The 12,420-nt window shown below is 38.8% G+C and overlaps 1 protein-coding gene across 5 annotated transcripts in view; it reads left to right on the top strand.

Moving 5' to 3' along the window:
- The window catches only part of LOC146367918 (netrin-G1-like), a 65,254-nt gene extending 53,770 nt beyond the window's left edge, over positions 1 to 11,484 (top strand). For 4 of the 5 annotated variants that reach the window (XM_084912393.1, XM_084912395.1, XM_084912392.1 and 1 more), the window contains exons 5-7: positions 2,433 to 2,459; positions 3,648 to 3,692; positions 9,576 to 11,484. In XM_084912393.1, the coding sequence (XP_084768519.1) occupies positions 2,433 to 2,459; positions 3,648 to 3,692; positions 9,576 to 9,814 (311 nt within the window). In that variant the 3' untranslated portion in view covers positions 9,815 to 11,484. The remainder of the gene's footprint in view (positions 1 to 2,432; positions 2,460 to 3,647; positions 3,693 to 9,575) is intronic. The other variant, XM_084912396.1, reaches the window with a different exon arrangement.
- Positions 11,485 to 12,420: the final 936 nt, after the last annotated feature.

Raw genomic sequence — 12,420 nt, 5'->3', positions numbered from 1 at the left:
CAATAGTCCTCCTACAGTAGTAACACTTTAACATTGAATTTATTATTGCTACCTCAACTCCATGACAAGTGTGAATTTGGTATCTCTGAGGCAGAAGGTGCTCTTTTGCATTATCCCCATTATAATCTTGGACTGGAGTTGAGTCACATTTATCAAATCCCATGCCTGAGGCAGGGGGCTCATTGCTTCAATAAATCTAATACAGCCACGCAGGGATATGGTGGTAGACGGCCAGGCAAGGCCAGATGGTGGAAGATCTAGCCCTCTGGTCCCCCATTTGCTCTGATTCAGCCTCCAGTCAGAAACACTCTCATAGCAGCCGTCTGCTGGGATTGACAGCAAGTTCTTCAGATGTTCAGTTTGATTGTCTCACTTGAATTCTCAGACATCGTATTATGATTAGATTTGTACAGAGATATGGTATTGCTATCGATCCGCTGTGTTGGTTAATTTGTGCAGTAACACTAGTTTTCTTGCTCTTCTAAGGGAAATTTCTCATTGATGGATTGGATGATTATTCGTTCATTAGAATTTTTTTTATCAGTCTCCTGTTTGCATGTATGCACGCTAAGCTGTGTGCACGCACACGCATGACATACACGCTCACGCACCACACTCGATTGTGTGTGGGAGTCTGTTTGTGGGAACATTTGTGAACTCTAAGGAGATATTGCTGGATTTACCCCTACACCTCCTCTGTGTTATGAATCTCCTGGCAATGTGGTGCTCACTGTCAGATTGACAGGGTGTTATTAAAAAATCCAACACTTGGCCGCATCTGCACTGAACTGATGAAACCAAGGTCTACCCATATCAAAAGCAATATTAGCAGTTGTTTGGAAGTGGCATAAAATGCAATAATGTTGCACATGGTAGTGACGTAACAATATTGGTCCCCCAGGTGTTGAACGAACACACTTTTGTCTTGAATGATTCTTATTTCTAAGCTTGGGTCCAATAATATGCCTTTACCTATTATGTGAAGCTCATTTTTCCTATGAGGATATTAAACATACAGCCCTTATATTACCACAAATATGTGGAACATGCGAAATGTAATTACAATTTAATAGCTTTCATCTGTCATCAAGTCTTCCTCTTTAATCTCGGAAGTCATTTATCTCACCGCTAGGAACAGGGCAGGGTCTATTACATATTCAAAACCACTGTACATGCAGATATATGGACATACGTGACCCTTCATCTAATAAATTTTAGCCCAAAATGGTGCACTGAGTTGCTAGGGGCCATAGCTGTCAGCAGCAGAAAGACTGAGAGTGATTCAAATCCATGATTTTCTGAAGTAAATAGCTCTGCGTGTGTGTGTGTGTGTATGTGTGTGTGTGTGTAGGTGGTGGTGGTGGGGGAAAAGGGGTGTTGTCTGTAAGTTGCCTTCAGAGCAGAAGAGGAATCACTTCAAGAATTATGTTGACAGTTCACTTTGCAAAGAGCGTCAACTCATCTTGTGTTCCAAAGCAGGTTCAGAGGTTAAGGCAGGTTGGGTCTGAGAGTTTGATCAGACTGTAGAATGTGCTTTGGCTTCAAAGGGCAATATTGTTTGCCCTCCATTTCTCACATAAAGCTATGAGTGAGAAATTGCAGCCTAAATGTGCTTTTTGCAAATTGGAGCTCAGAATCTCTGATTTTCTGTTTTTTTCAACAGTTGTTGTAACAGGTAATTTAGTGATGAATAGGCTGCAAACAATATTAAAACCCCCAGTGAAACATAATCACGTGACGCAAAGTGATAAAGCTTGTGAAAGGCATCCAAAATTGCACTAATCCTGGAGTCACATTTGCTTGGTGATAAATATCACACAAAGATGGTGAATCCACAGCCAGATCGAAACACACATGGATTGTCAGGTTGTCATTGTTTGCAAATGTGTGTTTTGTTTTAAGACAGTTGAAGGTAATTTTTTGTTGTTCTTCTTCCCCAGTGTGTTTAATGAGCTTTTATCTCTCTTTTCTACATATTAGGAAGTTCCACGAACCTGACAATGAGAGACGATTACAGCAACTAGCATTTGTAGATGACGTTTGATGTGTTGATTCATTCATTCAAAGATGATATTGAAAAACGGTGAACATAAGCCAAAAGCAGATGAGAGAGAAAAACTCTGTTTATTGAAAACATGAATGAAACTGCTGATGACAAGACTTTTTCAATAGAGTTTTGATTCGGGTGACATTTTGTTGCCGGCAGGCCTGTTATTATCATCAGAAGAAGGCGGAGTGGTCAGGTTCTCTTTAGAGGAATACAGTAGCTGCTGCTAATCAGCGAATGCACTGGAGATCAATGTGATAAGTGCTGGTGTTTTGGTTTTTGGTTTTTTCAAAGTAAACAGCACCATCAACAATATTTTCTCTCACGAGTAAAAAGAAATGAGTCGATGCGTTAATGATACATTATTTCCTTGCTCTTTCCGCAGGTATTCCCAGTAATCACGGACCAGTGCGTAAGTTGATCAGGCTTTTTTATTGGCATGCTGACTAATATTTTCCTCCCTCAGTCATAGCTAACTCTTGTTTGACTGATGATGTTGTGTGAGAAATTGTGCTGTACGTTGCCATTACCATTGATCAGCATGTTTTCCACAGTGGGAAAAAAAATCCATCCTACCAGGGCACTCATGTAGAATTGAATCCTAATACCCTACGTCTATAGAGGGGGTGAAACGATGCATGGCGTGAGGTTGAGTTTCTCCAGTGTAGTTCTAATAATGATCACTGACATAAAAGTAAGAGTGTTTGAAAACTTTAGAGTTTATCCTACTAATAAAAATGTAACCTTTTAACATTCCTCTAATTTATTTCAAACCTTTTCCACATTCCAGCAGTTTTTCATATTTCATGCTGCCGGTTTTCATAGTTTGAAATTATTGTGTTTTTGCCATATTAAATGAAAAACAATGTGCATTAATTCCCATATGGCACTAAATCAGTTACACTTCTTTGAATTAAGCTATCAAATTTCTGGGTTTTAATTATACCATAAGCCAGTCTGAATAATCTTTGAGGTTTAAAACAAATTCCGATCTTAAGATTTGCCATATTCATTACTTTAAGCTATGCATAAATTGGATTGGTGGTTAGAAATATTATGTATATTTGGTAGCTATTATGTGAAAACTTGCAAAATAATGGTAACAATTGATACATCTTGGTACTGGCGAGTTTATAAAATATGTTGGAAGTCCCGAGTGTCTGGCCAGTGTATCAGAATGATTTTTCCTTTCCAAACTACAATATTTGTTCTAAGCGCACAGACAGATATTTGCCCTAAAGAAAGGAAAACCTTTTTTTTTTTTATGAAGGTGTGGTTCCAGCCATGCTTCCCTCTGCATGTTGATGCCTGAAGGTGTCTCCACATACTGGATAACAAAAGCAGCTACCATGCATACACATTGCTATCTATGTACTGTGGAAAATTCATTTAAGCTGCATGCACACTATTCTACATTAAGCCATTTACTACTCCAAATGTATGGCAGGAATCTTCTGGAAATTTGGACATATCTTTGGCCTGATAAAGGTCATTATTGTAAAAACAGCAACTATGCATGCTGTCCCTGTGCTTTAACTAAATAACAGCATGACTTATTTGACAGCCAGTGTAATACATAACCTTTCCCATTTTTACACAGATCGGGCAAATGCTTCATCTCTTGGTGTTGCAAATCGTAATCAAGGTAGGCTTATTGGCTTTGTAACTTCAGCATGACATTACCCATAGATAAAAAATTATCGACTGGTTATTGATTGACCGTTTTGGAAAACAAAAGTGTAATGTAGAATATGCAAATTCTTGTGTGCAGTAGGTTGTCTTCCCAAAGCCCCAATGCTTTCATCCTGCATGCAAACAAACACACGCTGGTCCTTACAAGGCAGACCTTTTGTTCTGAGAACACTGCAGGGAATGGACCACATGCCTCATGATCACCGAGTCCACAGCCTTCTAACCCCTTTGATCATGCCCTTTTTTTAATTACCCAGTACGTTCTCTAGGGGTGCACCCTTTCTGCCACGTTCTGAAAGAAAAAAAATGAAGAAGAAGAAAAAACAGGGAGAAAAAAGAGGAGAAGGAGAAGGAAGGAGAGAATAGGCTCCAGGGGGGGTTTATGTAGATTGATCTCCAGCTATCTCCAGATAATCCTCGGGCCCAGATTTTCTGTGTAGTGTGTGTTAAGTCACATCTGCATCACTGCTCTCACAACCAGGAGAGAAAAAAATTAAAAGAAGACTTTGAGGATTTCCACAATTAAGATGGGGGGGGTGGTCCCTCTTTTTTTCTTTTTCTGGATTTGCAAAATTGTGGATGAGATTAAACAATAATCTAATCTTTCTGCCGTCAAAAAATAATTAAATGAAATTGGCCATTAAACAACAACTCCATCAAGAATTTTCTAAATCAAACGTGACATCTTAAAATGGATTATGTTACTCCACCAGTAGTTTGAAGCAGACAATGTTTTGAGTAATTATTTAGAAAATGATCTGTTAATTTTTTGTTGATTTGTGATATATAAAACTAAAACCTTAACCTGAACAGCCGCTGATTTAATTGCTCTTAAGTGTAAATAGCATTTACAACAAACCAGTCTGGACTATAATAATGGGTATATAGTTGACCTAATATGCACTTCTGTTGTTTGCCAAGACCCAATAAAAAGCAAAACACACAAAAAAAATCAACTAACAAACTACATTAGCAGAGGTTTCTCCCGTGTTTCCCGTGTGCTAAGCTAAACTGGTAGCATGTTAGCTGTATTGAAGTATAGCATATCAACATAAAAGTGATAGCCTTGTCCTCATCATACTGTCGGCCCAGAAGTAACTAAGCACATAAACTAAAATTTTCTTAAATGCAACTTTCAGATCTTGCAGTTTTGAGTTGACAAGCAGTAACAACTGCAACATTCGAGTAAAAGGAAAATCATGCACTTTCTGTCTTCAGATCCTCACCACCTTCAAGTGCTACTATACAACTGACAGTTTATATTGAACTTCAGAGCACTGAATCACTGACTAATGATGAAGCCTTCATGCTAATACGATAACTGGGGATATGGCTGAATGAAAGTTTCAGCTTTCACTGACATCATGGCAAAAGATATTGACTGAGTGTAATTGAAACAACAGTATTCTGTCTCCAGGCAGATAATAAGATCCTGTATCTGACAACTGTCTCCAGGTAAAGTCAATTACCTGTACGAATCCATAGTTATAGAGACATTTTAAAAAATATTAAATGCATAACTGTGAATGAATATATTTTAAACTTTAATTAAATACAGGGGCATTTTGTTTCTGCAGGGTCGTCTTTTTAAAAAATTGGATCTTAAACTTTATGATTCACTTTCAGTCATCATGAGCAAACTTCATTCATGTAATATCCGATTGGCTGATACGGACAGATGTATGTAACAAGATTGGATGTTCAATAGAATACACCTCCACTACATGACATATCTAGATCTTTCATTAAAAGAGTGACACTAGCTACAGTATGATCCAGCTTATCGATTTGTGCCTTTTAACTTATCGTGCTGTGATTTTCTGTATCTCAGACACTTCAGCTGCGGAGTATGTGAGGACATCAAGAGTTCACAGAGATGAGAGGATAAAAGAACTGTCTGAGGGTGCTTTTGGACAAACAGACTACAATCTCCTTTTAAAAAACAGAAAAGGAGGATGACTAAGTCCAAAGTGTCACAACCACAATAGACTCAATGTATCCACAATAGTCTAATCCAGTTGTAGTACAATGCAAGACAGATTTACATTTAATTGCTTTAAATTGTGTCACAATTGCAATTCCACAAACAGCAATGGGAAACATAATTCAGGTGTTTGTCCTTCCTGTCACTTCTGTGCTGTTGCTTTGGTAAATGTTCTCCATGTTGCTTCGTGCAGCACCAAAACCCCAGAGTGGCTCTGTCATAACAGTTATACTGCTAAAATGTCACACATCTGACAGAGGTGTGAGGTGCACATATGTCTCCCGCAGAGTACGCCGGTCCTTGGGTAGGACTGGAATTGCTGTGTCTTCACTTGCTGCACAAGCCCAAGAGTGAGTGATGTCAGACAGGGTAAATTTGTAGACCCACTGCATTAAAAAAAGGGGGGGGGGGGATTTTTAATGTCCTCTGGAGGGAGCTTTACAAAGGCTGAAAAATAGCCCTTTAATGTTTTCATTAATTCCTCCAAGCCAGACTGAAGACTACAAATTTTAAGCTAAGAGCTGGTGTGGCATACAGTGAGGAATCTCTACAGGGACACTCCCCACAGTGTCCCACGGTGTCCTTTCAGATTCCATTATTCTTACATGGGAAAGGCTCATCTTTGTAAATTGAAGATAGAAAGAGGACCGGCTCTGCCGAATTTCACACATTATTACTGTGCTGCCAGCATCCGCTCCATTGCCTATTGACTAAGCGATGCATTTGTGCCACTGGATGGGTTTGAAGCAGGAGGACAGTTTAACTTTCACTGCCAGTGCACTTATTTAATGTGTCACTTAAAAAAGTAAACTACATAACAATCTAGCTCAGGAAATTTAAACTACCCATAATAACGAATTTCTCATTCACATCTTCCAATTCAAAAGACACTTTTCTCTCATGGAAGATGGTGTGATACCTAGTGTTAGTAAACCACATCTAATAGCAGGTCTTGAATAAATATTCATGTCAGGAATTATTTTAGATTATATGATCTTGCTGCTTCAGATTGCAGGCCTGGAGAGACTGGGTGCATTTGTTGTCTTTATAGAATATTTCTTGATATAACTTGACAACTATTATCACTACAGGGGAGAACTGAGTAATAGATTTACTCTAATGTTTGCCCAATAGTTTTAAAAATATTGGGTATATACAAAGACTTCATGATAAAAGCTGACCCAGTATTAGTCACTTCAGCGATAGCAGAAGAGCTGAGAAAATAAATAGGATTTATTCTTAAAAATAAAAAGGTAAGTGATTTAACAAACGTTCCACACCCCAATTTTAAACCTAGGAAGCACTCTGGGTTGAGGGCTGGGGTGGATGTAAGCCAATCTGTTCTTCTTCTGTTGTCCACTCTGTACACTGTTATGTGAAATGTATTGCATCCAGGTAGTTTACTTTGTGGATGTTGTATTCGACCATGCTTGGTTTGCTGTCCTTTGTTACTATAATACAACCAACTGAGAAAGTTTTCATTTCACTTTAGATAACAAAAAAATAATAATTAATTTATAGCGTAGAGCATCTTTTGTCACGACAGCACAACAAAGACAGAACAGTCTTAAGCCTCTGCATAAGCAAACTAATTGGTTTTACAGATGCTTTTAGAGAGGTAATGGTCCTGAGGGTCTGCTGGAGGATACACAGATTATCCTTCGGCCACAGGCAACAATGTTAATGTGTTGACTAAACTACTGAGACTTGAAGTGTTTTCCAAAACACACTGAGCAGGTGTTTGCATTAGCTGTTAGAATTTTTATTTATTTTTTTAACTGACTAGAAATCACTGATTGGGGAATTGCCAGAGGGCCATTAATGTTTGCGTCCACTCTGGACCCATAATTCATGAGTCCATTCCCACCACACCTGGTTAAAATATCTCCCCAGTCATATTTGTTCCCTCTTTGAGAGCAACAACTACAACATTGTTCCCGCGTGGTGGTCCAGTCAGTCAGTTTCACACAACAGAAAGACACGATTAATGCATTGACATTTGATTGACAATCTATTTAGTTATGAAATGGTTGTAATCTGAAAGTCCCACAACATTCAAGTCGTGTACAGAGACTGGATTTGCCATAGGTCCATTTTATTATTAATTAGTTTAGTTTGTTTATTGCATTTACATATATCTACATGTAAATTATATTCCTGTCTCATGTGTTACTTAGCTTGTGTGTCATGCTTTGTTTTGCTCTGCCCTTGTCTCTATTTCAGTCAGTTTGATTGCTTTTCCCAACCCTGTTAGTTTTACTTGTTATTTTTTTTAGTCAGCTGTTAGTGCATGTGTGAGTTATTTTGTGTTTCCTGCCCATTTTCACTTGCTTATTTCTTTCTCTTATTGTTTTATTTGGTGGGGTGGGTTGTTTCTTTGCTTTTTATTTTATTGGCTTGTTGATATTACATGTCTTAACCCTCCAGCATCTTTTTGTTATTCATCTCTAGTAAATTTCATTAAATTTCACCTTTGTTTGCCTTACCCGCCCTTCTGCATTTGGGTCTTTTTTAGAACTCTCCTTTTCAGACTCATTCTTTTAAACAGCTACACAAAGAAAAAAACTTTTGCATACAGTAACAAACTTACTATTAAAATAAAGGGTTTGACTACCATATTTGCTCGTTTAGTGCCACTCTTATTGACGCTTTAAATAAAAGCACAGAAAGGCCATTAAACATAACAAGGCTAACACAAAACGAGTCTGGAGACTGTTCAAAGAAGATGTAGACATGTCAGGAAAAGCAGATCTACCAGAAGCATCATTTCCAACACTTCATCGCAAAGTTATTGAAAATCCTATATTAAAGATAAAACCCTGTGTCCACAGCTGGAATTTCCATTTAAAGTGCATAACAGCAGTGGTGTCTATGTGCAGTGGGTGGGAATATTATTAAGTTAAATGCAATACCAATGCCTTCTTAATCGGTTTTGGCATGAGCAATGATTATTTGTTGAGTTTATTCTGATGCATGAGCCACATTACTGAAAACCAAAAATGTGATTACTATTTATGCAAGGAGAGATATCCAATTACACTGAAATCTCTTGGCAAATATTACCTCTTCCAGGATTTCACCTCTGCAAGCAGAGAGGCTTCCTGGAATAATTGAGTTGTGAGTTTTTGTCTGGAAATGTGGATATTAACTTATGTAGTCCTAATCAGTCTACATCAAAACAAAGAAATGTTTGTTAGCCGGTAAAACTCCAGCCACTGATATTACATCCTTCTTCTGACAATGTTGTATTGCTTGCTGTAAGGTTAACTACAGAGAAGAAAATAACAGCTACTGGTGAAATACCTGGAAATGCTCATTTGCATATGAAAGGTTGTGGTGATGTGATGGAGCCAGGTATCCATCCCGTGTCTTCTCCTCTTTCTGTTCTCTTCACCTCAGCACAGAGGGGCTGTTTCACAATACTCTGGCATCCTTTGATTCTCAAATAATTAAATTCACCTCATCAGAGCCATGGTTTGCTTGCTCTTTTGTTTTGCCAGAATTATTTGCTATAAAGTCCCTTTGGCGCTACTAAAAATATCCATGAATCCATACAATGTCTGTGTTCCTTTGTTAAGTATTTTCAGAGGCTGTTGGCAGCATTATATTCTTTTAATATGTACCCTTGCTATCGGTGTCCTCTTCCTTTTTTTGCACACTTTCTGAAGTCCTTGGCTTTACCCTCTCTAATGTGTCAGCTGTGCTCTAAGGACAGAGCAGTACAGACAGGACAGGAAGAGGCAGCTTGTGCCCTGTGAACCTGCCTGTTGATGTTCTCTGCCGCCCTATCACTGAGTGATCTATTAATCACGCTTTCCTGTCTCCCCTGCCCTTTCTGCTTTGTCTGTGCAGCTCGGGTGTGTGACAACGCGATGCTGCGCTGTCAGAACGGCGGCACGTGCCACCACCATCAACGCTGCCATTGCTCCCCCGGCTTCACGGGCATCCTGTGCGAGAGAGCTCGCTGCCAGGGTCCAGGAGATTGCGATGACCAATTGTCTGGACAGGCCTCGCTCCATCATCGCCCCACAGGCCTCCACCACACTCTTACCCTTGTAGTGTTCCCGCTATTATTCGTTTCCCTTTGCTGAGGGACCTGAACCAAATCCTCAACCAAAACACGAAATGCTGAGAACGAACACTCAACCTTAAGGACATGAAGAACAAAGAATGTGTGGACAATGTGCTCAGCAGACAATATAAGCAACTCTTTTTTGTATATCCAAGGCCACAGTGGTGGATGGCAGTGTTATTAGTGCAAATGGCTCTGCACTGATGTGTTATACTGAATGATAGAAGGATTTATGAAAGGTCTGGTGAAATCACTGCTGTCTTATAACTTCCCAGAGGAAACGGTTGGAGCCTTTGCTTTGTGATCTTGTCATTGGCTTATACTTCAATAAAGGCAGACTGGATACTCCACTCAGATAAAGATACCCACATCCTGAGAGCAAACTGTATAAAACTAGACACATGATTTCTAAGTATCATCTGAAGTTAAAAAAAAAAAAAAAAAGTATATATATATATACATATATAATAGTGTGGACGGGACTAAAATCATGTTGCCTCACTGCCTCCTTCCTTACTTGCTACCATCTTCTCTCCTTTCCTCTTTTCCTTTCCTCTGGCCTTTTTCCCTCACTTTCTCCTTCATGTGCTTTGGTGACCCTGGTGATTTTACTTTGCGGAAGGACGTCTGTTGTTTTGCCAAAAGCTGCACATGCGTTTTCAATTCCCTAAAAGTACCAATCTAGTATGTTTTTTTGTTTTTTTAAGAGGCTTTGTAGTCATGCTTGAACTCACCTGTATGGGGGAAAAAAGGTGTAACATACTGTAACTGTATTTAATTTTGTATAAAACAGATATTTTCATGACTACGCAAAAAAAAAATGAAGATGTATTACTTGTTTTCTATTGCTGGCGACCTGTCATATAGTAGATGTGGACTATGAGTGCGTAAGGAGTTTTGGTTGTAATATTTCTTTGCTTGTGTGGCACATGGTTCTCTTCATTGGTTTGAGAACTGCTGTCAAAACTATGTTTACATTCCCACTTACACAATACACTTCCACCAAAGCGAAAAAGCGAAACATGTCTTTGTGTTGTTGTTGAACAATGGTAACATTATTAGTCAGTAATATTTGAAACAACATATGTAGAGTTACGGGTTTATTGTTTCTAGATAGGTGCAAACCAATGACAATAGATGAATGTCATTATAAAGGATTTTAAACTCAACAGCAGTTGCTGATAATAATATCAGTTAACGCGTAACTCCCTGGTTCTTTGTCCATAGCTGGTTATTTTACTGTGCTGTGACACGCTCTTGTTGTGCTCATGAAACATGGGAGAATGAAAAGAAACTCAAGACAAAATCCCATCAATTTTATGTAAATTTAACAAGAAGATTCAAAGAAAAGGAGATTGCTCTGCTGTCACAGAGGTTGTTCAGCTCAAGTCTGTAATCAGATCTAATCCTTGAATCAAATGGGAAGAGGGGACGTTTTTCTGAGCTAGTGCGACTGAAAGCCTGCATCCTGCTGTGGGAGCCACCACAAAGCTACACGTTGAGGAAATGAGCTTTAATTCATGCAGGGTCAATGAATAGAAATTAAGATGCATCCCACTGGGTGACATATTGAGCACTGAGACCAATTTCATTTGAGAGATTAATTGTACTCCCAAAGGTTGTCATGAAACATCTAATTGTGCTAGAGTCTATTATAAGTGCCTCTCATTAAATTACTATCTATGATAAGAGTTGCAAATGCCTTTTTTGACAGACTCTTGCTTATAAAGCGTCCTTTGAGAACCAACACAGGGTATTTGAAAAAGGCTAATTCGCTATGTGTAATCACTAGAAAGGTATGGATGTATTTTATTTAGCAAGGTTTAAAGTTTTGGAAGAGAAAAAACAAAATCTTTTGCTTAGAATTTCTGATGCAGAAAACACTAACAGACTTATCAGTTATTCAGAAAATGAGTCAGCAGCAACAGGTTTGGTCTACACCCGACTGTATTAAAAAGGCTAAATCTATGTTTTCTAGTTGAGGTGTGATGAGCTATTCTGTTTACTTACAAAAAGAATACAGTGTAAGACCAGATGTCCCAGTTTTCAACTAGGACTTGAATGCAGCTTACATTTGTGGATCTGTGTGAAAATCTGTCTCAAAACCCTACGTGGGCCTGCGACTCAGTGCCAAGCCCACTGAGATCAGCTGATCTCAGTGCCAAGCCACATCATCAGCTGCACAGAAGGGTATCAGCTGACCCATAAGGTGTCATCCCGATGGATCAGCAAAGAAAGAACAATCTCCAGGATCCTAGAGACTGTGATGACCAACTGTCTGCATAGGCCTCAGTCCATCATCACCCCACAGGCCACCACCACACTCTTACGACTCCTTGTTTTGATCTCAATATTATATTATTTGTTTACCTTTGCTCAGAAATTTGAACCAAATCCTCAACCAAAACCTGAAATGCTGAGAATTAACACTCAACCTTAAAGACATGAAGTACAAAAACACATGTGGACAATGTGCTCAGCAGACAATATAAGCAAGTGTTTTTGCTGGCAGTGTTATTAATGCAAACAGTTGAGCGCTCTTGCTCTCCCCATGTATTATTTCCAGGTGCAGTTAGATCTATATTGTGCATGACGTGTAGCTTTAATGCAAGGGGTTTTACAAAA

The sequence above is a fragment of the Perissodus microlepis genome, chromosome 18, assembly GCF_051167445.1.
Source record: "Perissodus microlepis isolate ML-2025 ecotype Zambia chromosome 18, ASM5116744v1, whole genome shotgun sequence".
NCBI classification, from domain to species: Eukaryota; Metazoa; Chordata; class Actinopteri; order Cichliformes; family Cichlidae; genus Perissodus; species Perissodus microlepis.
The sequence above is the reverse complement of the archived record's forward strand: the minus strand, read 5'-3'. Positions and strand labels throughout refer to the sequence as shown.